The sequence below is a fragment of the Podarcis tiliguerta genome, assembly GCF_965153285.1.
Source record: "Podarcis tiliguerta genome assembly, chromosome: 12".
Classification (NCBI taxonomy): domain Eukaryota; kingdom Metazoa; phylum Chordata; class Lepidosauria; order Squamata; family Lacertidae; genus Podarcis; species Podarcis tiliguerta.
In genome coordinates, this window is record NC_139545.1 from 13,786,438 (window position 1) to 13,813,825 (window position 27,388).

The window sequence follows — 27,388 nt, forward strand, 5'->3', positions numbered from 1 at the left end:
GAAGAGAGCACGTGTGCACAAGCTCCGGCCCATCCTCCAACACATGGAGCGTGGACTGGCCCATCATTTGGTAAGCTTGCTGACCCCTGGCGTGAAGAGATGTTCCGCTGCACAAATGGCAGGGTTTCATTGGATGCAACCAAATGTTTTGTATGTGAAAGAACTTGCATAAGCAGAAGTATAAATACTGTTATTCAGCCCATCTATTACATAGCACTGCAAACTTGTAAGAGCAATAGGTGGCTATTTTCCTTTTGATCACTGTTGTTTTAGCCCAACCCTGTAGCTTGGCTCCAAAATATAGCTGGTGGAGGTGTAATTGCTGTTCTGAGAGTTATCAGTAATTAAAAAATGGCAAGCATGTGTTGTATATTGCACTAAAATCATGCATCCAGCAGAAACTGAATGTTCCTCATTACGTTACAGGTAGCAATAAAGAGTGAAAGGTAGCCAGGAATTCAGATTTTTAGAACTAGAAGCTTCCTACCAGGGCTTCTGTGAGGAGTTCTGTTCTGTGTTCTGTAGAAAACTTAAGTGTTTCAGACTTTTTTCCACTTCCCTTACGAAATGTGAGGCTGAATTCTGTTCCTTGTCCTTTGCCAACAGGGCTGATGCTACAGATATCTCCATAAGGCCACTAAACCAAAAGATCAGAGTTGGAGAATGCTCTATTTTATCACCATAGTATCATAAATTCATATATCAACATAAATGACTCAAACGTATACAGAGATTTTTGTCACACGGTACATTGAAAATAAAAAGAGAAAAACAAGTAATAATAATATTTAAAAACAAAACAAAAAAAAACATTGCCAACTGACTTCAAACAAGAAGTATTCCATCCTTCCTGATTTAAATTAGTATAGGGAGTCATATTTAGGTATCCATACAACATTTAATGCATTCAAATGCAGAACGGGAAGTGAGATTTTTAAACCACTGGGTGAGAGCTGTTTGTCTTCCAACCTTAGGCACTATAAGGCTCTTAGCCACTAGGTACATTAATTGTTTGGTTACCCATAAATCATAGCTTGAATCCCATCCTATTAACTTACAAGTGACCCCCCAAGAGATGTTAAGGTGCTCCAAGTTTAGAAGTTCTTATACTGGAAGAGTGAAAACAGGAGATCATTTATGCCTCTGAAAACACCGGTAGCAGAACTTCAAGCGCAGAACATCCAACAGCCCAGGTAGGGAGACCATTAGTCAGTGGCACTGTGATAAAGAACTACCACTGTCCCATACTCCTAGGATCAGGCACAGAAACCTATTCTAAAGTTCATCGCCCTTAATTAGCCAACTCTACAATTGCAAGATGCACAAAGATAAAAAAAACTGACATCTCCAGTGTGTCCCCTAGCGTCAGAAATTGCAACAATCTGCATGTTTAATGAGAATGTAATAGTTAAGCCCCAGGATACCCAAGGCAGACTGCCAACTCTAAATTTAAAATGTATTCTATTTTCGTTTTTATTCATATTAAAACTTTTTGATACCAACAGTCCTAGGTATTGCATATTCAGCGTTTCTGTACTCAGTCATGGTACCAAGGGAAAAAAATATCCATAATGAGAAGACATTAAAAGATCCAGGTGAAATGACACACATTTCACATTGTGATTAAGACTATAGTCCTTCAGGTTTCTGTCTTCTCAACAACAATCATTGCCAAGCAGGGATATCAAGCAATCTGATATAAGACGAGAAAACGAAAGAATTACGCTTGGTAATTTTAAAATTCTATTACTCCCTCATATCAAATATCTGATCAACCCCACAAAGCATTTGGAGAGTGTACAAACTTAAGGCAACTGAATATAACATTTCATTTAATTAAGGTCAACAGCTATTCTTCATTATCTGATACCAGACACCAAAAATATACTCCTGGGTTCCAAATAAAAGCACTACTAGATTCCACATTAATATTAACATTCACTAATACGGATGGAAATCCATATATCGTTGAGAAATGTGCAATGAAAGGATGGGGAAAATATACCTTTATTATCCCAACCAGTTGTCTTACTGCGAGTTTGAAGGCTACCATGAGGTAATTAATCTGAGCATATACCAAGTGACATAAGTTAGCCAAATGATTAATGTTGGCATTAACTCATGCAACTCTCTCCAGTCCCCGAACATCCTTCCTCTCTCTAAAGGATTGGCATATAAATCAACTCAATCCAGTTTTGGAGATAATACATTTTCATGAAGTTACTATGTATTTGGCATTACCTGATTTGTAACTTCTAATGTGTTAGGATTGTATGTTGTGATGGCATGACTTCCGACTGAAAAGACTCGCTTGTACCTAAAAACAAGAAACAAGAATTAGGAGAGATATTGCAGCAAAAATCGCTTTTGTTTTATAAATAAGCCATAAACATTCATGAAGCTTCTTTCAGGTGAATCATCAACATGACTCACCAATATCTGGGGCAAGGAAAATTATCCCCTGCCCACTTAGGCATGTTTCTAAGAGATAGAAGTTAGGCGTTCATTATGGAACTTGAGATCCCACCCTAGAATATACTCTGATGGCAAGGAGGAATTTGAAATGGGATGCATTAAAGCTGCTTCGCCAATGCTGTATCGCAACACAGATTACGCAGGCATTGCAAGAAGCAGCGTCAGAGCAAATACATGGGGTTATAGTTGTGTGAGACCTGAAACAATATGTTGCAGTTTGAAGCACTTCTATCCAGAGTTCCAGTCACCAACTCATGCTTTGTTTCAATGTATTTTTCCCCCATTTCCCCTTCCCACCCTACCCCACCCAGCCTTCTGTCCCTACTTAGCATGCTCAGTCCTCACTGAGCTGTTTGGAGTCCCCCCCCCCCCCCCGCTCTCTTAAGTGTACCCTCCCAGCCACTAAATAGGTTTTGTTGTTCTGCAAACGTTGGAGTTTCCCCAAAACTGCTGATACCTCCCTCTTGTGCATGGATGGTGCCATATAGGCTACAATATGTATTAATACTCAAAGGGAGTCTAATATTAGTATATTGGATAGTTACTTCTCTATAATGTTGTTCTTAAGATACTCAGTGCTGTACTGATTAGTTTATCATATGACTTTTGCTGTAATTGTGATGCTTAGCTTATTTTTAGTTGCTGTTTTGTTAACAGTTTTATAAATTGTAATTGCTTCATTGATGATTTGTTAATTATTTTACGATTTATGTCGCATTTCTGATACAGTGGTGCCTCGCAAGACGAAATTAATTCGTTCTGCGAGTTTTTTCATCTTGTGAATTTTTCGTCTTGTGAAGCACAGTTTCCCATAGGAAATGCATTGACGGTTTCCCATAGGAATGCATTGACGGTTTTAAGAAAAAGGCGCAAGACGTTTTCGTCTTGCGAACCAAGCCCATAGGGAAATTCGCCTTGCGAAGCAACTCAAAAAACAAAGTCTTGCAAGTTTTTCGTCTTGCGAGGCATTTGTCTTGCGAGGTACCACTGTATTCTATTCTATTATGTTATTATTTGAGATTCATTTGAATGAAAAGTGGCATAGAAATGCAATAATCAATCTCTAGTTCATAAATTGTATAGGAAGCAGTTAATAAATTGACCACTCAACAACTGATTGTGTGAACATGTCCTGAAACTAATAAATGCTGTTTGAAACATAAGCTGACATAAAAATAAGCTGTTTAGGAGATCAGTGCTATTTATGATTAATCACAAGGAGATTATTAGATTATTAGCATATTCCAATTCAAAGAAATTTTAGCAGACCAGTTTGAAAACTCACAGCTGGATAGCAGAAAGGCTATTGTATGTATGCCATTACCACCTCAAAACTGGAGAATGAAATAAACTAGGCTACTTACTTTCCCCTCCATGAATGTTTAGTTGTGTAGAAACAGGCCAAATCTTTATTTTCCCTAATTATATTCATTTTGTGCCAGAACCTGTAACAAAATATGCTTGGGATTAATAAAAGCAATTTGCCACAGAAGAGAAATACATTTTCTACTGAATACACAATACAGTTTGCTGAAGGGGTTGGTTGTTACTCAAAACGTTGCATAACTATTAGGCAAGAGACCGCGACTGACAATAGTTCAGGAGTTCTCACACATCTCTTTACTAAGCAGCTTCACATAGACTACACAATTAGGTGACAAAAGGGATTGTACCACTTCAAGGTACTGTACAGCTGCAGCAAACCACTTTTGAATACCTCCTCATGTACAAAAGAACTCCCTGCAAAGATAAATGTAGTATTTCAAGGGCAACCATTGTAGTGCAGCCTTTTGTCTGCTGTACTGTTTTTTATCTGCAGGGTAAGTAGCACAGAGGAGCAGTCAAAATTTGATCACCTATCTGCATTCAGTGATACAGGGTGGAAAATCTTCCAGCTCTCTTTTTCCCAAGTTCTTTAAGTTCGTTAGTTACAATGAATGGGTGCCAACTGCAAATATTAGGCAAGCTCGACTTTTTCAAAGTTTTTAGGCTTCTTCACTAAATAAACCACAGAGCCTAGGGCTTGCCGATCAGAAGGTTGGCGATTCGAATCCCCGTGACAGGGTGAGCTCCCGTTGTTTGGTCCCAGCTCCTGCCCACCTAGCAGTTCGAAAGCACGTCAAGTGCAAGTAGATAAATATGTATGGCTCCACCGGGAAGGTAAACGGTGTTTCCATGCGCTGCTCTGGTTTGCCAGAAGCAGTTTAGTCATGCTGACCACATGACCCAGAAGCTGTCTGCAGACATACGTCGGCTCCCTCAGCCCATAGAGTGAGATGAGCGCACAAGCCCACAGTCGTCCACAACTGGACCTAACAGTCAGGGGTACCTTTGCCTTCACTAAATACAAGGGAAACATGCTGCACTGCAACTCCCATCACCATTAGTCAGTAGGAAAAATGGTAAAGAGATTATGGGAGTTGTAGCTCTGCCATAACTGAGTCACAGGTTAGCCACCCAAGCTAAAGATTGTTTTTAATGCAAACTGTAGATTTTTGCGATGCAATGCAAATTTCAATCCCCGCCCCGGAAATCTGACATTTGTCACTGCAACCTGAAGTTGCTCTTTCCTTCCCATCACCTTATTCAGCTGAGTGTGTAAGTGCATGAAAACTCAAGTACTACCACAATTTTTTACTGACTGCAAAATATAAGTGTTAAGTCTCAAATACTGCAAAGAGACAAAACAGTTTCATTCAGCCTTTTCATACTCAAAGCTTATCTATTTAGAGACTTTGCTCCCATAAATCTGGAGAAATGGATCCAATTCTTTGGCAGTTACAATCAGCAGAATTGTACATGATATACTTATTATGCAATAACTTAGAGAAGAAGGAGAGGAAAGAGGGAACAAGCATACAGTACTACTAAGGTAAACAGAGGCTGTAAGGAATATATTTGATACAGGTACAAGTTACTAGGTTACAATTACTTTTTGCCACTATAGCTACAGGCAAGTTTCAGCTTTTCCATGCCACTGGGCAAAATTATCACAAGCTTTCATTGTTCAAAGAGTGTCATTTGCAAAGAGCCAGTCAGGCTTTGTAGTATCATATAACCATTTTATCAGATTTGTAGAATATAGTAATTTTCATCATTTCCATCCTAACATCCTAACCCAGAGGGTCACTCAAAAATAATATTCAACAATATGTGCAATTAATATTCCTTTTTAGAGTTTTAAAATTAGAATACACTCACTAACACACATCTCTACCCAACAATGATCTTAGTTCTGATCTCTTCTCTATTACTGTGTGCAATTTAGAGCTCCATATTTTAAGCCTAAATAAATGTTACTTATATGGATAATGGTGAATTGCTACTCATTTTCCATTGGCCAGCTTTAGAAGACATTAAAAGATCAGCTGCCATGTGAAGTCAAGAAATGAAGGCTGTTTTAACTCTACATTATGCTTTAGCTTGTATATAGATTGAAGTTGAATTATAAACATTTCCACCCCACCTTTTAATGTCCAGAAGGGCAACAGATAACAGCACAATGAAATACATAAAAATACAAAAAACAAAACAATACACATTGAAATCCATTTAAATGCTGTGATGCCAGCGATCACAAATAAAATCGATCTCAACAGTCCTGATGAAATAATGATTTTACCGGCTAGCAAAGGGAAACAAGGGAGGTGGCCCAAATTTGGTAGATACCAGGACAGTATCGTTATGTGTACTATAAGAACTGGCATCTGTGAGTGTCTGGCACAGTAACAGTCACAGGGAGAAGAAAAGGAAGGCACCAGCACAGCTAAGGAGTCTCAAATGGTGCACTTAATAAAATGTTAAGGCCCAAAGCATGTTGAGTCAGATGACTCAGGAACAACTGAATCAGGCAAGACAGCTGAACCAATTAGGTTTGCTCCGTTAAAAACAACCTGCTCAATAAACACCAGTGGAAGTTTAGAGAGTCCTGAGTTGAGAATGAAAGCACACACATACACAAATTTCTTTCTATCCAAAAATTCTATTAGTTTGTGCAGCTTCTCTCACTAAGCAACTTGGTTGCAATGTTCCACTAACAGACCTGGTCTGCCAAATTATTCTCCAGTTCAATTTCATTGTTAGCAGCTGCCGCAGCCAGCATGCAATTAATGCATTCTCACTTTGAAGAAAAGTAATGCTATTCTCTCCCTCCCTCCAACATGACTTTCAAGATATCTGAGACAGCTGATTTCTCTTTCAAGTAAAGCAGAACACCCATTGTCTATTATACTAATTCCACACACATCCTTCAACCTCTCAGGTTATACATTTGTAATGTAACTTATTATGACTTCAAAGTGAAACTGAATTCCACCAAATCTTTCATTAGATGCAAGTTTCTAATGAGTGGCTACATGTTTTTGACAGCTATTTTAACTAATCTGAAGATGTGCAGTCAAGTTGGAAGTATCATACACAGCATAATATTTGCTGCTTAAGTGCATCAACCATTCTAACAAAATGAAACAAATCCGCTGTAGAGGTTGTTTGAAGGGAAAAGGTTTCAGGAAAGAAAAAAAGAAGAGCAGAAAGGTGGGGCGTTGATGAATGACTTTTCCATTGACTCAGTCGGTTTGAAAATCAATAATGAATTATTGCTATTCGTGTAGTATAACATTTGTCTCAAAACAAAAAAACGCCGAAGCTAAAAAAATCACGGACAAAGGTCTATAATATTACCTCATATCAATTGTGTTGTACTAGTTATAGGTCAGAGACAACTAACCTTTGGATCGTTGGATGTTGCTGAACTATTACTATTATTATTTATTAAATTTGTATACCACACTTCTTCTGAAGATCACAGGGTGGTTCACAACATAAAAATACAAAATGAGAACACAAAATACATAATACAAAAACAAAGGCAAACCAATAATCCTCTTCCCAAAAATACATTTACAGGGCCAGAAAATGATAATCAGCCAAAGGCCTGGTTGAAGAGAAATGTTTTCGCCTGGGACCTAAACACGTGTAATGAAGGCACTAGCTAAGCCTCCCTGGGGAGAGCATTCCACGAATGGGGAGCCATCACAACACAATTCCCATCACCCCTGACTACTGGCCATACTGACCAAGGATGATGGAAACGGTCATCCAGCACACAGAACCCATTATAAAGGAATAAATGTTTAAGATTGTAGTTCCAAACATTCTTACCCAATAGTTAAGGCCCACTGAACTCAATGGGGCTTACTTCTGAGTAGACATATATAGGATTGCCCTGTACACTACAAACCCACACCCACCAAAGCTTCCAATAAGATGCTAAAACAGGGGTCTCCAAACTAAGGCCCGCGGGCCAGATAAGGCCCAAGGGACTCGTTTATCTGGCCCACAGCGACCCCCACTGCCTGCTTTTACCGGTGCAGCACTGCTGCCCACTTCCAGGTTGGAGGAGCACCAGAAACAGCTTGTACGCATGTGCAAGTGTTATTGCTGGTGCACATCCAGGTCAGAGGCGCACAAGCTATTTCCAGTGCTCCTCCGACCCAGAAGTGCGCCGGAAATAGCGTGTGTGCATGCTTATGGGCACGCGCTCCCCCGGCCCACCGCACGATCAGCGCTGGAGACACCGGCCCGAAGAGCGGTAAGTTTGTTGACTCCTGTGCTGAAGCTTGGGAAATCCAAGGTCTACCACTAGTAGCATCAAGACAAATAGTTAAACATTTTTACCAAGTTGTATCTATTTTCCTGTCTTTGAACTCAACATTGACACTACAAGGCTGATAACCAGGCCTTGGGCTGATTAATATTCTATGTCATTTTAAATGTGTTTGTGAGTGGCATGTTACTGGTTTGTTTTTGTTCTTGTTTTATTATGTATTTTGGGTTCTCTTGTATTTTTGTTGTTGTGAACCATCCTGCGATCTTCAGATAAAGGGCGGGATATAAATTTAATAATAAACCACTGTAACTGACTACAAGCTGATTAACTTTAAAAAAGGGCATACATATAGTTCAGAAGAAAGACTGATTTGCCTTATCTAGATCCAGTTTCCAGAATATACTGTGGTTATGCATTTTACACATTAACTTGCATACTTTCCTAGGAAAATAACCACATGGGCTCCTGAAATCATCAAATTATGCATAGAATTAAAATATACTGCCACTCCCTTGCCAGATGGCCCAATTGCCACAGTTATTTCATTCGCCAATCTACCACAAAAGTTAGCTGGGTTGTGGACTTTCTGGGAAAATGCAGCAGATAAAGAATTACAAGGACAAAAAAAGCAGAAAGCAGCTTACTTCTGGGTGTTAATGATTAAATGATGGTAAGTGGAAAAACATTTACTCAGATACTCATGCATGTGAACATGCATTCAAATTACTCAGAAGGTGGGGGACATTCCAGAATTGCTTTCAAATTATTTGTATCAATTCCTGGATGCCAAAGACAGCCCATACATTAACATCTTGTTTAAAGTCTATTATATATATATTGATTGTTTCTTTTTCCATTCTGGCTCTCAGCGTGAGAAAAGCAGCTCTCAAGTAGAGTCTCTTAAAAGCCACGGCTTGCAGTGCACAAGTGTAAGTGCCGTTTCCTTGAAGAATTACTACTCCCTACTTTGTGGTGAATTATATAAAACACCCTTGCTAACCCTACAATACAAACCCAGGATTCAAAACACATATTGGATGTGGAACTTCCATTTGGAATGGAACTGAAGATGCAGTTCTCAATCACAGCATCATGCAATTCAGAAGATATTGTGCACAAATTCTGTCCACCTCCCAAGAATTCATCTACCTTACCACATTTCTAAAGAAAACTCCAAGGCGGGTGGAAATTAAATGCAATAATCTGACTATACCATTTTTATGTCCGTCGATGAATTTTCTTCCCAAAAGACTGGATGGAGCATGCAAGGAAGCAACAAGCCATGGGAAAGATGAACTCTAGCCAGCGCATTAAAGTTTCTGGCAGGGGTTTGAACCCACCACCTTTGCAGCACAGTGGCAGCCAAGCAAAGGGGTTGCCCCCAAACCAAGGGAACCGTTCCAAACACATTGATACGTACAATTGTGGAAGCATGAAGGCTTTTGTGCTTAGAAACACAACAGTTAACATGCTATAATAGTGAGAAGCCCGCTTATCCCCTGTTGCTTTGGCCACAGGGAAAGAAAAATAGAAAGAGGGGTTTTGCAAGGTGGGTGCCGGCCTCCCTGAAGCAAGTGCGGAAATGAGGGCTAGACACCTGTTTTAATCCCCACCCCTGTTTGCCACCTCCATTTACCGAGGAGAAATAGGGAGGGGGCGCTTACTGAATTGGGGGTGGGGAGAAAAGAGAAGTCACTGGCTCGGATGAATAAGGGGGGGAAGTCCGTGTTTCCCTTCCCTCCCGGCCCCCCACTGCATGCAAAGCCCTCGGCGGTTCCCTCCAGTCTCTTTTTTGTGCCCTCAAGGGGGGGGCACCCATTTATTTACCTGGCCGGGGAGCGGCGCCGTCCAGTCCCGCACCCCCGAAGCCTCGCACTGACAAGAGACGCGGCGAGCCAGCAGCCCCCGCAGCTGCTTCAGTTGCCGCCGAGAGGGCTTCTCCTCTTCCTCCTCCTCCTGGGCTGCAGCCGCTACCCCTCCGAAGCGCTGCCGCCTCCCCTCAGAGCCTGGCTCTGGAGGCCGCCATCTTCGCTCGGGCAGGGGAGCCACCCTCCGCGCGCACGCGCAGTCCAGGCCGAGGCCGCCGCCGCCGCCTGCCCGGCCTGGTCACGCGACGAGCTCAGCTGACCCGCTCAGTTAATCGGCCGCCTCTACCTCACCTCGCTTCCCATTGCCGGAGGGAAGTGGGCATGCGCAGAGCGCGCAGCTGGAGGGAGGGAGGGAAGGAGGGGCGGAGCGAAGGGAGGGAACGCCCCACGCTCTGGCCGGGGACGGAGAGGTGAGGTAGAGTTCTCCTGGGAATGGAGGTTCTCTCTGTCCATTCCCAGGACAATGTTTATAAAGGTTTTTATTTATACTTTTCAAATTTATACTTTTCATTCATTTTGCAACCATTTTAACATTTCAAAGTTTGACTTCCTCCTCTTTCTGTGGGTCCTTAAAAAATCTGCTGCATATCTAAATTCATTTAATTTGCTTATTTAATTATCTACTTTAAATAGGGGTACCCCTGCCCGTACGGGCCAGTCGTGTCCGACTCTAGGGTTGTGCGTCCATCTCACTTAAGAGGCCGGGGGCCAGCGCTGTCCGGAGACACTTCCGGGTCACGTGGCCAGCGTGACGAAGCTGTTATGGCGAGCCAGCACCAGTGCAGCACACGGAAACACCGTTTACCTTCCCGCTATAAAGCAGTACCTATTTATCTACTTGCACTTAAGGGTGCTTTCGAACTGCTAGGTGGGCAGGAGCTGGGACCGAACGACGGGAGCTCATCCCACCACGGGGATTTGAACCGCCGACCAGACGATCGGCAAGTCTTAGGCGCTGAGGTTTTACCCACAGCGCCACCCGCGTCCCACTTTAAATATAAACTCTTATAAAACTGCAGGTCTCTCTCAGGTCTATAGGCTTCGTTTCCAATCACTTTTCGGGGAAGAAGGCACGGCCCCTGGGGGGGACGGGATGTATACAGCCCTTCACCCAAAGATCACAGGGCTGTTCACAGTATTGAAAATACAAAGTGGGAGCACAAAATGTATTGGTATCCGTCTGTCTTGGGAGACAATGGGAGAGCGCACATTTCAGGGTGGGACATCAAGCCGTTGCAGAGTTACAGCGCCCGCTGTGGCTATAAAGACTTAATACCGGAGAGACATGTTGCAGAATCATAAAATGGGAAAAGGTCACAAGGGTCATCTAGTCCAATCCCCTGCAATGCAGAAATGTTTTGCCCAGTGCTTTAAAATAAAAATAAAAATTATGCCCCATGGGGTGGGGAAGAATTTATTTATTTTTGTTGGATTGTGCTTTAAACTCTGTGCCAGTATCCATGGGCTCAGTTTTGTAAACAATGCCCCCCCTGCTCCAAATATTATCACTGTTGGCTGAGCTCATTCATCTATTTATTTACATTTATATCCTGCCTTTTCTCCCAGGAGCTCAAGGTAGTGTTCATCTACCACATGGGTAGGCAAACTAAGGCCCGGGGGCCGGATCCAGCCCAATCACCTTCTAAATCTGACTGGGAATCAGCATGTTTTTACATGAGTAGAATGTGTGCTTTTATTTAAAATGCATCTCTGGGTTATTTGTGGGGAATAGGAATTCGTTCAGTCCCCCCCCCCCAAAAAAAATATAGTCGGCCCCCCACAAGGTCTGAGGGACAGTGGACCGGCCCCCTGCTGAAAAAGGTTGCTGACCCCTGATCTACCCATTAATTAGTGTTCTCTCCCCATTTTCTTCTCACAACAACCCTGTGAGGTAGGTTAGACTGAGGGACTCACTGGCCCAGGGTCACCCAGTGAGCTGAATGGCTGAAGTGGAGTGGGGGGTGGGATTTGAACCCTGGTCACCCATGTCCAGCACTCTTAATTACTACACCATGTTGGCTCAGGTGATCAGGAATCAAGTAGTTTGGCCAGTAGGACATCCCTACCACTCCAAAGGGTGGCTCAGAACAGCTTTGCCCCTCTTTTTTTACTGCCTGTTTTTGAGAGTTCTTCCTAAAAACTTGAAAGCTCGTACGGCAGTAATGCTTCACTGTCACATAGCTCCTTCCTTTGAAATTGTTACTCATAGGCACTCATTAGCTCTCATTCTAGGAAGATATGATATGTAATTCTCCATAAACTGACCTGTAAATGTGAATGGCAGGGACAATGGTGTCTCTGCTCCTGGAGGTAGCATTTAGCTACCTAGGTCTTTTTTTTCAGCTGGAACTTACTGGAACTGAGTTCTAGCACCTCTCAGGTGGGTGCCATTGTCGTCATAAGAAAACAAGGGAGGCGTTCATGGTGAGTTCTAGAAAAATAGCACTCATCTTTAGTAACTACTAGGAGTATTATCCTCCATGAATTTGTCTAATCCCATTTTAAATCCAGATACCGTATTTTTCACTTGATAAGGCGCACCTAGTTTTTAGAGGGGGAAATCAAGAAAAAAATTATTATCCCCCCCCCCCAGCCCCAAAGAGCAAAGAAGCCAAGACAGCCAGCGGTATCCATCGCGCTGGCTGTCTTGGCTTCCTCTTTAGCCACGCACAACCCCTCCAGCTGGGAGAGGCTGCGCACAGCTATGGCAATTCCCCCACCTCCCACAAAAGCCCACAGGAGCCGTGCACCCTTTAAGGAGGGAGAAGGGACTGACACGGCCAGTCAGTCCCTTCTCCCTTCTGGGGAAAAGCCCGCAAGAGCCGTGCGGAGCTTGTGTGCAGCTCTTGGGGACTTTTCCTGCCTGCCTCCCCCCTGCACTCTCTCCATAAGACGCACACACATTTCCCCTTACTTTTTAGGAGGGAAAAAGTGCGTCTTATGAAGCGAAAAATACGGTACATCTTCTAGTGGAAGGCTGTCCCCAACAGGGAAATTCTTGAGCATTTTATGCTTTAGCCATCCATGCCAGCAGTGTCAGTTGAAGAGTCTAGCCTGCATTTCAGCCTTTCCCATTTCGTCATCTAAAAAACTGAATTCCGTCCTGGTCTCATCTCTTAGCTCTTGTAATTCAAAGCCAGAGAATGTTCCATTTACCTTTGATGCTGGTGGGAAGGAAGAGTAGCGTTGGTGCTGTCAGAAGAAGCTTGCATTTCTCAGCCCAACTTGAGGATCAATTCAGCATCCTGTATCAATTACCTTTACTGCTATGCAAACACAAGTTTCCGCATGAACTCCACTGCCCTTGAAAACAGGTGGTGTGGCGTGTTGCACGTTCAAACTCTCTCACGCTAACATCCAAACTCCCTGGACACGCATGTTACTTTTCTGGATGCAAGCAGGAAAAAACTGAAAACCACCAACTACACACTCTCTAGCCTTGATATGGGATTAATAGCCGGCCTTTGTGTATTGTTATGACATTTCACACCTGATCTCTTGGTTGGTAGCAGAAATGCAGAATGCAACGGCCAGCTTAACCTTTTTTCCCTTTTATTTCAGAGCTTCCCAAACGCATTAGTGTGTCGGCTGCAGTGTGTAGGTGTGTCATAAAAACACTCCCTGTGTTTCTTCCAGGGCTGGAAAGGGGTTGGGTTTCACCTGCGGTTTGCTATTAAAACTGAATTACTGTGTCATGAAATGATGCATGGCTAAAAAGCGTGTCACCAACATGAAACGTTTGGAAAGCTCTGTTTTATTTTCTTCCGATAGTCATTTGAATCAGGTTTGGTTGGTTTTTTTTTACTGGATTTGTTGTGATGAAAAGGGAGTAGAGTCATTTATAGTTTCCAGAACCGCTATTGCAATTTTGAACAAGGAAAAATAGAACTACCCACATCTTTGAATCATGCTGTAGACAATTCATTCACTATTAAAAAAAACGTAAGAATTGTCCACTAGGATCAGGTGCTTAGGGCTGCACTTCTTCTGGCACCATAGTTACTGTTTGCATACTTGCCCCTCACTTTACAGAATTGCAAGGCACCTCGAGGGTCATTCAGTCCAACCCCTTGCAATGCAGGAATCCTCTTGCCCAATGAGGGGCTCAAACTCACAACTCTTCAACTGACACTGCTGGCATGGATGGCTAAAGCATAAAATGCTCAAGAATTTCCCTGTTGGGGACAGCCTTCCACAGATGGGGAGAGCATCACAGCGCATGGTTAAAACTAGAAGATGTACCGTATTTTTGATTGAGTGTCTCATGCTTTACCTACTGAGCTATCCTCCATGCCATTGTTGGGAAAAAAGGTTGCTGTCTTGGAACGCTCTTGTGAATGTCAGACATCCTCTTACACCCTAGGGGTAGAATGGGAGATCCATGACCCTCCAGGTGCTATTGAACTCCAATTCTCATCATCCCCAGCCAGCATGGCCAGTGCTCAGGGATGACAGCAGTTGGGGTCCAACGCCACTGGCTCCCCATCCCTGCCCTTCAGAATAAGTCCTACTAAACCAATGTAAACCTTTGGGTGGTGTTGATACGCCATTGCCAGTATATGGATAAAATTTTCCCATGGCATTTGTCCTTCCGCCATCTACAGAAAGGACTGGGCTATGGACTGAGTTGAATAGGATCCAAAATGCAGCAGTCTGATTGGTCCGCAGGAGCCACCCAATCCAACTCTAGGTGGAAGTGAATCCGCAACCTGATTGGCCTACAGGCGAATCCCAGAATTAGCCAATCACGTGGGGCCCATTGTGTAAATAATGTATATAAAGCAGACATTTCGGGGGAACTTCCATTCCTCACTACTCTGAGCTGAATAAAGAGCATGAAATCCACACTCGACTCCGAGTATATTTCAGACTGTTTTTTAATTGTGTGATAAAAGCAGTGATCAAAGGGATAGAAAAGGAAGCATGCAGTGGAAGGGAAGCAGGAGATAAGACTAAGCGCTGGGAAGGTGAGAGGGAGGGCAACTGGGTGCCTGTTCAGAGTGAGGGCGTGTGTACGTCTCAAGGATGAATAAAGCAAACATTGCTGATCTACATGGACTTAGATACTGCAAAATGATTGTTTACGGTGCCCGAGTTCAGCACGGTTGCTGTAAACATAGCCTTGCCCCCAAATGAAGCATAAATGTAGAAGTATTATCGGGTGCAACAAGAAACAGGAAGGAAACAGGGATAAAATGCTGGCAGCAGTATACTGTTTCTTCAAGCAACAATAAGATTTGTCACTGTATTAGCGAGTCATCAGTATATTTATATGGAGTGGATAGGCCTCAGCTGTTTGAAGCTTTCAGGATAACAGGAAGAAGACAGACAATACCTATCAATCTTCTCAAATATTAAATAGATTTTTAGAAGTTGACCAATAGTACTTGTGTGTGTGAGGTTTTTTTTGGGGGGGGGGAGGATTACAGTGGTACCTCGGGTTAAGTACTTAATTCGTTCCGGAGGTCTGTTCTTAACATGAAACTGTTCTTATCCTGAGGTACCACTTTAGCTAATGGGGCCTCCTGCTGCTGCCGCGCCGCCGGAGCACGATTTCTGTTCTCATCCTGAAGCAAAGTTCTTAACCCGAGGCACTATTTCTGGGTTAGCGGAGTCTGTAACCTGAAGCGTATGTAACCTGAATACCATTGTATTCACCTAGCATAAATGGTTAAAGGGCTTGGTCAAATAACTGAAATTTTAAAACAGGCCATTAACATCTTACCTCTGCAAAAGAGATAAGAAAACCGAATGGAACTTTGCTTGTATTCTACAGCTATAGTGTTCTGAGGACTATTTCAGCAGGCGCTTTCTTTTGAATAATAAACAGGGTCTTTTAAAATATTTCTCTTTTTCTGGTCAGGCTGAAGAGGGAGGTTTTAAAGTCGAGCTCCGAGCTGTCACTGTAGCCCCCCCCCCCCCAATATGCAATCATTGTTAGCAGTTTGCTGCTGTTGGTTTAAAGCTATGAAAGCAAGATGTTACAGGGACTCCGAATGATGACTCAGCAGACAAAGACCAAAAGCTCTTGACTTCAGCTGCCGGCATACAAATGGCAAAATACCGGCTCTTCTGGTTAGACACTAAACAAACTAAAGAGAGCTTGCCAAAGGTCTAAGTTCAAATGAAATGATTTCAGCTCTGCTTCCTTTGACATACAGCAGCCTGTTAAATAGCTGTTAAACAAGGTTGTGCCAAGCACATGACTTCCCCTCATAATTGAAAATCTGGCATGCTTTTTCACCAAAGGTAGGGTAGTACTCCTAGTCTTGAGGCATAAAACACAATATTTCCCACTTAAAAACATGAGTACTGTAAAGAATTCCTGCTAATTAGGAGCATGATGGAGATTAGAAACACACATACTCAACTAGGATCAGATGATAGATGTTCCAATCTAGTTTACAGATGTTCCCGCTATCATTGCATGTCACATTTGGCCAATGCACAATATATTTAGCATATCAAGTACACAGTGTCCAGTATTTCAAATAGAGGACTGCCCTCTGCAGACGTTGGAAACCAAGAATTGTTCTCTGCAAAGGGGAACACGTGGCCACTTGCTAGCCACCCTCCCTGGTGAAAATGTGAGAAAACATGCCTTTAAACATCTTCATTTGTTGAATTTGTATCACTAACCAAGGCCTTAAGGTAACTCAAACCTGAATAATACCAGTTTAATTGCAAGTTACAGCAGAAAATTATACTTTACCTTCTCAGATTGTCTGTTTTGTTTTACTATATAGGCTTGAGGCTATGCATTTCTGCTGTTAACACCACTGAGCCATTTTTTAAAAGAACCTCAGTAATTTGAGGTTCTTCTACGACAGGACTTTTTAACTGCTGCAAGAAGATTTGAGAGGGCAGTTTTCTATTGGAAGGCAGAATTTCTCTGCCAATGGAGTGTTACGACTGAAGGCGTTGATTTCCATTTCTCCCTATATTAGTTGCATGCTGCGCAGCTACTGTTCTGCTGCAGTTCGGCTTCCAGCAAAAGCTGTGTTATTTGTCTTGCTGTGATGAGATTTTACATAAAACCATAGCTATTTAGAGTTGCTTTTGTGAGTAAAGCAACTAATGTAGATAATTATTATTCTGCACTATCTAATTCAAAGGAGACCTCACCTCAATGTAAATGGGGGAAAAACAATATCAATTGCATATTGTTATGCATCACTTGCCGATTGAAAACAACAGTGAATACCACATGCATTTTATTTTTCATTTCAGTAGTCCATTTTGCTTAAGCTCTTGCAGAGGATGATCCACCTGGCCACAAACTTTGCTTGTGCAGCAGACATTACATAAACAATTCTTGCCAGCTCTACAGTTTCAGGCTGCAAGAAAAAAACCTCCATTTTCAATATACAAGCAAATGGATTTATCCACGTATCTAGAAGAAGCAGCTCAGTAGGACAAGCACCACAATTGCAGCTGCTGTGGTTTGGATTCGTTCCAGGACATTCCCCTTCTGTGATGCAGTGCCTAAAAGGAGTTTAAGTAGTATTAAAACCAAGCGCTCCATCTCCCATGGTTCGCTACCCAACCCCTTTAGTAAACGGTGCCATGCATTCATTATGTCCATTACCTTGCAGGGACAACTTTGTTATCTCCACAGAGGGTGCCAGTTCAACCAAGCTTTCATCTGTAGCAGAGGTTAGCTTGGCCTCAACAACATTTTCAGATTTGGTGTGTGGTGCATCATCTACAGGCAAGGGAATAGGAGCGTTAAGGCATTGGCTTGTCAAAGAGTTTGTCAAGAACAGCAACTTTGGAGGCTCAGAGGCAAAGCCACCATTTTGCTTTTAAAAAAGTCTTACAGGGCTTTAAAAAGGAGGAGGAGGAGGAGGGGAAAGGAAGGAAGTTACAATTCCTGTTGCTTTTAACTGCATCTTGATTTGTTCTGCGTTAGCTACAATTAGCCATTCATTACAATTCTGATCTTCACCTCTCTACCATGGTATCTTGGAACTCAAATGGAATCCATTCCGGAAGTCCATTCGAATTCCAAAATGTTCGGAAACCAAGGCGCGGCTTCCGATTGGCTGCAGGAAGCTCCTGCAGCCAATCAGAAGCTACGTCGGACGTTCGGGTTCCAAAGAACATTCATAAACCGGAACGCCCACTTCCGGGTTTGGAGCCAAACAGTTCGACTCGCAAGTCTTTCCAATCCATGTAGCCTAAACAGCACCACCCACCCACAAACTTTAGAGGGATTCCCCCCAAAAAACAGTCAAATGAGGATTGTTTTTGCTCCAGAGTTGACTGACTGGTGGTTTTTGAATCCTAAATAGCAGCATTACACACTGCAACATTTTGTTTCAGGTCCCATTTGTCTATCCCATTCTGGCCTCAGGACTTATTTGGGTAGACACCCTCTCTAACACTTCTCAAGATCCCAGTATATTGGTTTAGGAAAGAAAATCACCATAGCTGTAGTAATTATTGGAGCAGATTTCTTAGAGCAAAATTGCAAAAGGTGGAACAAGCCATGACTACAGTTACTGAGAGGCAAGAGCCTTTGGGGGGAATCTATGGATTCTCTTATATCGAGCCATCTATTTATTTTATTACATTTATATTCCACTTTTATCTTCCAATGATCTCAGGGTAGTGTACATGGTTCTCCTTCCCATTTCATACTCACAACTAGACTAAGAGATGGTGAGTGACTGTGGCCCAAGGTCACCCAGTGAGCTTAAAGGCTGAGTGGGGATTCGAACCCTGCTCTCCCAGGTCTTAGTCCATCTCTCTAACCATTATGCTACACTGGCTCTCTAAAAGGACCTTACCAGTTGTTGTCACAGCCTTATCGGAATCCAGCAGCCATCCGAGTCCTTCGTCTGCTTTGAGGATAAACTGACGTCCAACTGTAGAGTCAGCCTCGGCTTCTATCACATGAGATTCACCTTTAAGAAAGGAATCACAACAAGACTGAACTTTCTGGCCTAGCAGTATAGTTAAGTATTTAATAAGTTTCCTATGTACTCATGAACCGCCAGAAGGCCCTCGGCACTGGACCTCAGTGTCCGGGCAGAACGATGGGGGTGGAAATGCTCCTTCAGGTATCCTGGACTGAGGCCATTTAGGGCTTTAAAGGCCAACACCAACACTTTGAATTGTGCTCGGAAACGTACTGGGAGCCAGTGTAGGTCTTTCAAGACCGGTGTTATATGGTCTCGGCGGCCACTCCCAGTCACCAGTCTAGCTGCCGCATTCTGGATAAGTTGTAGTTTCCGGGTCACCTTCAAAGGTAGCCCCACATAGAGCGCACTGCAGTAGTCCAAGTGAGAGATAACTAGAGCATGCACCACTCTGGCGAGACAGTCCGCGGGCAGGTAGGGTCTCAGCCTGCGTACCAGGTGGAGCTGATAAACAGCTGCCCTGGACACAGAATTGACCTATGCCTCCATGGACAGCTGTGAGTCCAGAATGACTCCCAGGCTGCGTACCTGGTCCTTCAGGGGCACAGTTATCCCATTCAGGACCAGGGATTCCTCCACACCTGCCCGCTTCCTGTCCCCCAAAAACAGTACTTCTGTCTTGTCAGGATTCAACCTCAATCTGTTAGCCGCCATCCATCCTCCAGAACAATGAACTAGCAAGGGTTTTATATGTTGTAGCCTGTAGACAAGTACATTTCATGAAAATAGCAAGTTCTCAGCCTCCAGGCCATTTGTCATCAACAGCCCTTCCTTCAAGAAATATCATTCCACCAATACGAAAGTAAATATGTTTCACAAAAACTTGAAGAAAACTGATCATTTCTTCCCATCGCAAGGCTTAGATGAGAGGCTTCCATTGGTAAGTGGCTTGAAACTCTCTAGGAATGCCACATAGACATGAAGACGAGGAGGGTGATGAAATTTGTTACCTGCTGGGTAGTTGAGGATCACATGTTCTGATAAGTGGAGAGGCTCCACTGGAGCAAACTCAGGTGCAGCGATCAAGATTGGGAAGCAAGGCAGAGACTCTGTGTCTGCTCAAGTTTCTCTGTTAATGGATGCTTTGGGAGCTCCATTGGACTGTGACTTCGGGACTGACCTCAGGTGTTCCAACCCTGGATCTTCTGCAGAGGCAGAAACCTGACCTTGCAGATTGACTCTGGAGCTTGCTTGCTCTGATTGCTCTGATTGCTCTTGATAGAAAGAAGGTGGTGTTTAGTTTTGTTTTTGAAAAATGTTATGTAGCGTATGTATTTCTTGCCATCTCATGAATGTGAAATAAATGATGAGTTATTGGGGGGCAATGGTGAACCACCCTGAAATCTATGGATGAAAGGCAGTATACAAGTTTAATAAATAATAATAAATAAAAATGTATTGGAAGCAAGGAAAAAAAAAATTGTTACCTGCCTTTCACCAGCAAGTGTGTGTGGCAAGAATTCAAAATTCAGTATTTAAAAAAGTTAAAACAAGTTACAGGCACAAGAATAGGGTGGGTCCTGAAAACCTACACCTCAGGTGTCAAGCAGAACCTCCTCTTATCTGTTGGGGGGGGCTGCACACTTGTTGTGTGTGGGGCCAGCCCCCCCAATTTCTCTCTGCACCTCCACCTCCATCCAGTCCTCCTTAGGAGGTTGCCGGGGAAGGAACTGATCATTCTCGCCAGGTCTGAACTGAATAGTTGCAGAAGGAGCCTTGGCTTCATCTGTTTTGACCACCTCCCCCGCAATTTTCCCCTTCTTGTCCCCTTCCAGGATTTGCATGAAGTTAGGTGGAGGGCCACAGATCCCCACCCCTACTTTATCATAGCACAAGCCTTTGATTTAGCCATTTCCTTTCTTACCTTGGGCCCCCATGTCTGTTGTTTCCACTTCCCCTCTCTGGAGGTCCCAAGGAGCATCGAGGATTAAGAGAGGTCCCACCAGAAGGTCTGCTTCAGCTTCCCCTTCCGAGATGTCAATGATAGCTAGAAGCGAACAACAGAATGAGTTGTTTTAGAGCCTTAAAACAAGCTTATCCCCGGTGTTAAAGGCAAGAGCTGGTCCCACAAGCTTTCTGTGCAATGTGGAAAACAATACTGTACATTTTTTGAAACTCCATGTGCACGGCTTTTACCTTTGAAATATGTATAGCATTGCTCTTAGCATCACTTATGACAACATGCAAGCATTCCCACTCAGTTTAGAGATGCAGAAGGTTCCAGAATATCCAGCTAGTGTGTAGTTTGCAGTTCTCAGTAGCTGAGCTACTGCCACAGAGTAAGTTGAGAGCAGGGGTCAGGAGTCTGTGGCAGGCCAGTTATTGCTTGGGTACAAGGTTACACCCATACTATGCACTTATAATAATTTATTCTTTATACCCCACCCATCTGGCTGGGTTTCCCCAGCCACTCTGGGCGGCTCCCAACAGAATATTAAAAACACGATAAAACATCAAACATTAAAAAGTTCCCTATACAGGGTTGCCTTCACGTGTCTTCTGATGGAAGGGCGTTCCACAGAGATGGTGCCACTACCGAGAAGGCCCTCTGCCTGGTTCCCTGTAGCTTTGCTTCTCACAGTGAGGGAACCACCAGAAGGCCCTCGGAGCTGGATCTCAGTGTCTGGGCAGAACGATGGGGGTGGAGACGCTCCTTCAGGTATACTGTGCCAAGGCTGTTTAGGGCTTTAAAGGTCAGTGTACTGGGAGCCAATGTACGTCTTTCAGGACTGGTGTTAAGCCCAAGGCTTCCCCCACAGAATCCTGGGAACTGCAGTTTACCCCCTGCCCCATTAGCAAACTATGGTTCTTGGGATGCTTTGGGGGAAAGTGTACTTTATAAACATGGTGTAGGATGTGACCCAACCCCCCATTATACCTGGCTATACTGGAGGGAGCTGGTGGCAGGTAGAATCTAACACCACCTGGAGGACCACAGGTTCCCCCACCGCCCAGGTTTAGAGCATACCTGACCCTGAAGTCACTTGTTCCCTCTGTTCTGATGTACGGCGATTGCTGGGGTTGTTTGTGCTGGGCCATCCTTTAGATGATACACAGTTCCCAGTTTCACAGCAGTTGCAGATGTCCTCAGAGCCTTCTACTGGTAGCCAACTGATACATACAAAAAGGTCACATTAGTACTCCTCAAAGCCCTGTCTTTCCCGTAATGCAAGCTATGATACTTACAGGCTTCTTTGGCTGTTGAACGAACAAGCTTTATTTACAGGATCTGGTCCTTTGTCAGTCGCAACGACTCTCAGATGGCAAGCAATGTAGATCTTAAAAGGAAATTAAACAGGGTCAGAGTGGGGAATGCCACCATCTCACTGTAAATGAAAAATGTAAGCAGGGCCAGCTATCCAGGCACAAGACTAAGGACAGCAGGCACTCTTAAGGAGGTGCAGGGTGGATCAGCCAGCCTTGCCCATCAACACCCTCACTCTCACTTTTATTCTGCCCAATGGTAGGGCTGGCCCTGGAACCTAGTGAGACGAAGGAGTCCTCTCACCAAGTTCCTTACGTCCCCAGAAAATCTGAACGCTTCTATGGTGAACTGGAGTGTTTCCAGGCGCGGTCTTGGGATTTTGAAGGCGGATTTCACATCATGAATTCTCCCGTCGACCAGGCATCTGGATCCAAAGATGGTACAGTCAGAAAAAAACGCTTGAGCATTAATCCAGTGTGGCAATTATTTGGGAATGTAAACGTGCAACCTGATCTTATGTATGTTTACGCAGAAGCAAGCCCAGGGTGTTTACTTCCAAGGAGATGTGTGTAGAACTGCAGCCTTACAGCACAATCCTCACCACGCCCACTCAAAGGCATGTCCTCCTCCATTGAAAGGGACTTACTCCCAGGTAAGTTGCATTAGGATTGCGGCCTTAATTGATTCTAGGTCGGTATAGGCAGGAGTGATTCTGTGTGCATCTCTTCTGAAGGTGGGCAAGCAGACAGAGATCCTCTGCTGCCCGTGAGGATTGGGTCACTAACAGGAATTTACCCCCCCAAATCCCTATGCTGTTTTTCACCAGAGGGAGCCATCACGGTAACTCCTGCAGTCTCACACTGCTCAGAAATTGGAGTGACATGTAACAGTCCCTTTCCACGGGTTCCACTAAGGCTAGTCAGTCTCTTGCTCAATTCCCGCCCCCCCCCCCATCTTACCCATGGAAGTCAAGAATTGCATATTGTAAGCTGGCCTCTTCCTCTGGTGTTTGTTTAGCCACACAGCTATCGACCAATAACCTGAGAGGTAAATGGTCTCCTTCCCTCTCGACGTCTGCTTGGATATGGAGATAGTCGCCCAGCCAATATCGAGTAGACTCCCTCTCAGCACTCCAGTCATCTATAGTCATCCACAACAAACAAAGGAAAGGAGGAGGAGAGAGGGAGACTTAAAATAGTATCTGACAAACTGTCCTCTTCAGGGTTTGGAATCTCCCTTACCAGTCATCAGACGCAAGGAAAAGCGGAAGCCTCTTTCCACAGACTTTGTCGAAGTCGAAGGAAGCCCGGTGGGCTTGGTGCCATTGCTGCTCACCTTATCTTCCCTAAAAAGAAAAAGAAATTACAACTCAATGGCTGTTGACATGCAAGTGGGTTATTGAACTGTGGCTTAAGATGCTCACCTCGGGTAGTGGCACTCAATAGGGATCTCTACTGAGCTGTTTCTTACAATTCCAGGGCTGCTTGCAGAGCTAGGGTTATAGTACAGTCTTGTGCGGTAGAACAGGGAGTCTGCTGTTGTCTGGAAGAATAAAGCAACCCGGTAGTCTTTAGACAATTCACTTCACAGCAGGTTTCAATACAGTGGTACCTCAGGTTACATACGCTTCAGGTTACAGACTCCGCTAACCCAGAAATAGTGCTTCAGGTTAAGAACTTTGCTTCAGGGTGAGAACAGAATTCGTGCTTTGGTGGCGTGGCGGCAGCAGGAGGCCCCATTAGCTAAAGTGGTGCTTCAGGTTAAGAGCAGTTTCAGGTTAAGAACGGACCTCTGGAACGAATTAAGTACTTAACCCGAGGTACCACTGTATTCTGTATTTTTAGTGTTCAGAGTTATTGCTCGTTACCTATTAATACAAAGTGGTTGTGGAGTGAGCGTAACTAAGGTCAGGCTATTTTCACAAGAGATGATTAAGGGCTGGTTTTTAATTTTTGCATAACTTTGGTGAGCTGCATTTTCGAGGAACTACATTCCTGGCCAGGGATGGAGGAGAAATTAGAATCAGCTTGCATTTCAGGATGAAACTAACCAGTCCACGCTTGCCAAGCAATATGTGAACTGAAATGGAGTTGTCCTTTGGAACTTTCACTTCTCCAAATTTCGCAATGCAAATTGAAAGTCAAGTAATGTGTATAAGAATGCAAACACTAGCGTGAAGTATGCACAAATTCATACACTGGTGAAAATGACATAAAACTGCATTATGGGGAAACTGCTGCACAAACGCAAAGCAAAATTCACACTAAAATGTGAGAGCTTAAAAAAAACAACAACCCACAAACTTATGTGGAAATGTGTGTGTAGCAAACTGAACTTATGACTGGAAAAAAACAAACTGAAAAACTCAAGTTGATATATTTCCCCATCCCTAATAATGGATCCAAACAAGCACATTTCATGTGATCACTTTAAATTTTCAGAGAAGACACACCTGCAGGACCCAGCATAAGTTTTCAGTTGCAAATTGCTCCCCAAAGTGCTGTTTACAGGACAGGACAGCCTATTCATTAGGCAGAATAAGGCAGCTGCTTCAGGTTTGGAGCATCATAAAAAGGGCAGCAAATTATTATGTAACTTATTATTGCTACATTTTATTCTGCTGGGAAGAGGGAGATATTTCGGCACCTGAGGCAGAAACTCCCACAGGGATAACTCTGCAATGTAGGAAGACCCACTGAATACAACAGGACTTACTCCAAGGTAAGTGCATATAGGAATATACACACACACACACACACACACACAGTGGTACCTCGGGTTACATACGCTTCAGGTTACATACGCTTCAGGTTACACACTCTGCTAACCCTGAAATAGTGCTTCAGGTTAAGAACTTTGCTTCAGGATAAGAACAGAAATTGTGCTCCGGCAGCGCGGCGGCAGCAGGAGGCCCCATTAGCTAAAGTGGTGCTTCAGGTTAAGAACAGTTTCAGGTTAAGAACAGACCTCTGGAACGAATTAAGTACTTAACCCGAGGTACCACTGTATACGTACACACACACACACACACACATATATATATATATATATATATATATATATATATATATAAACAAGAAGGATCTTATTTGTACACAAGTCTCACATTACCTGTAGATTGATGCCACACTCTTGAAGCCCCACCTCAAAAACAACCAAGTCAGAAGTACCAGCGGAAGTATATTGGCAGTCTTGCAGGCCTAAGTGGAGATCAACAGCTTGGATCAGCTGCCCGGTCCCAAACAGGTCTCTGTGAACAGCTATCACCATTTCGTCTTTGTGGCATTGCACCGCAACAGGCCTCGGAGAGCTAGTGGGTAGCAAAGTCAAGGGCTGCGTAGGAGAAGGTACATCAGCTTGCCTTGAAGATTCTTCACTGGCGCCATCTTGCAGCTGCCCAGTCACTGGCTTGTGCCTTGAAGACTCCCCAATAGTAGCACAAGCCACTCTCTCAATCACGCAACACAACAATAAGCACCCAAACCCTTTGGAGTACCACATCCTGCTTACGTTATTTCTGAAATTCCACCACCCTAGAGAAAACTACCCAGCAGCAGTCGTTTTATACCTTCTCCCCATTTGCTATCTATTGCAAGTAATGAGCCTCCTTTATAGAACATCACTTGTTGCCACCCCCTGCTGTTAAGACATTTTTAACGGGGGAACTCCAAGGAAATCAGCTGCACCTGGGCCACAGTATCTGAATAAGTAAGGATCTAGTCCTTTGTGCACTTATGCTCTCCCCTTCGCTGGTTTTAGGTTTGATGAGGCCCTAAGCTACTGAAGGTAATGGGGCCCTTTGTCAACAAGAAGTTGTTGCTGTTTTTTGTGTTGAATATATGCTATATGGTAATTTGTTGACCTAATTACTAAAGCCATTTGCACATGTTGCCATACAACCAGTCCATGCAGAATGTGGGTACCCTATATATAGAAATGAGCAAACCAGTGATATTTTAGGGAGCAGGTTAGCAGGCGGGGCCCATTACTTACATCATAGGAGCCTACACAACACAATACACTGTTGCTATATGTAGGTTTTATTTTTCTTATATTTTGGAAATGCACATCCAGGTGGCAGTGGGAGGCCCCATTAGCTAAAGTGGTACCTCAGATTAAGAACAGTTTCAGGTTAAGAACGGACCTCCAGAACGAATTAAGTTCCTAACCTGAGGTACCATCAAAAAAGGATGTCATTAAGGGCCTTCTGATCTTCACTAACCATAACCAAATTGCCAGTCCTAAAATATCAAAAACTTGTAGCACAAGGGACAAATAACAGCAGAAAATGTTGTGCTAAAAAGCTGGGTTAGTTTAGCAACATTCCTCAGCTCAGCAGGTCAGATAGCAGTAAAAAAAATATTAAATGTTTCTACGTGGCAGTGGCTGGCTAAGGGCTACAGAGTCTGTCCTTTAATTAGGCAGAGGGAGGCACTTTTACGAATGGGCAACAAACTGTTAGCAATTAAATTTAGTATTGCTGTATTTTTTACTACCAGGGAAGAGGAAACACACTTACATAGAAAGCTGGTTCATAGTGAGTCAGGCTGTTGGTTCCTCAAGCTGGGTATTGTCTATGCTAACTGGAAGCGGCTATGCAGGGTTCCTGAGAAATGAGATTCACAGCCTTTCTCTAAGATTCTGAGGATATCATAGCTGCTCTCCTGCTGTGCTATGATGACCCTTTGCTTTTTCTGGGATTTTCTGCCTCGGGTGCCAAGAACGACTTGGCCTTGAGTTGGAGGGTGGGATGTCATTGCCTGCTCCACCTCAGATTTGAACTGGAGCCTCTCTGACTTGTTTGGATTAAGGTGCACATGCCAAAACGATGCCCCTTCCAAGGCAGACTGGTCTACACCTGCAGAGATCCAGCCCACTTTGTCCTGTCAGCTTTTGTGAGCACTCAAAAGAGAACATAGAAGTACGGGGGGGGGGGCGAGGAGGGGACAGAGAACAAAGATTTGATGATGTCATGTAAGTTCCCCATAAAAGTGAGTGTGTGGGGAAATTCTAGAGTGAAGTACTGTGGAAATATTCTTGGCTGACTGAACCACAATCTGAGATTTGAAGGAATAGAGTGACCTCTAGTGATTAAGTTGCTTTTTCATCATTTTGGATGTTTCGGAACATCCATTTGCTATATAGACAGTATTTGTTCTGCATGCTTTGTTTGGGGTCATTCATTATGGCTGAAATGGGTTTTGTTATCCTCCATTAAGTGCCCTGGTTAATTATGAAAAGCCCACAGGTAACCATATGAATTCCAATTGTTTTCTCATAGGGTACATTTCTGGGTTTCGAATAATCC

General features: G+C 43.6%; 2 protein-coding genes across 4 annotated transcripts in view; both read right to left on the reverse strand.

Annotated features, from left to right (window-relative positions):
• The window catches only part of DNAJC13 (DnaJ heat shock protein family (Hsp40) member C13), a 66,003-nt gene extending 55,745 nt beyond the window's left edge, over positions 1-10,258 (reverse strand). For all 3 annotated transcript variants that reach the window (XR_014503337.1, XM_083404633.1, XM_083404632.1), the window contains exons 1-4: positions 9,911-10,258; positions 3,840-3,920; positions 2,242-2,317; positions 488-637 (exon numbers count right to left, since the gene is read on the reverse strand). Coding sequence is in view for 2 of the 3 variants with exons in the window: in XM_083404633.1 (XP_083260759.1) it covers positions 488-637; positions 2,242-2,317; positions 3,840-3,907 (294 nt within the window). In the remaining variant the exon portion in view is untranslated. The remainder of the gene's footprint in view (positions 1-487; positions 638-2,241; positions 2,318-3,839; positions 3,921-9,910) is intronic.
• Positions 10,259-16,569: 6,311 nt separating this feature from the next.
• On the reverse strand, positions 16,570-25,659 carry LOC310660374 (zona pellucida sperm-binding protein 3-like). The gene is made up of 11 exons (XM_083405031.1): positions 25,192-25,659; positions 23,504-23,622; positions 23,322-23,425; positions 23,040-23,220; positions 22,384-22,504; positions 22,062-22,153; positions 21,844-21,986; positions 20,740-20,862; positions 18,744-18,860; positions 17,540-17,656; positions 16,570-17,436 (listed from the first exon to the last, which is right to left on the reverse strand). The coding sequence occupies exons 1-11, from the start codon at positions 25,579-25,581 to the stop codon at positions 17,345-17,347; spliced, it is 1,599 nt and encodes a 532-aa protein (XP_083261157.1). The 5' UTR covers positions 25,582-25,659; the 3' UTR covers positions 16,570-17,344.
• Positions 25,660-27,388: the final 1,729 nt, after the last annotated feature.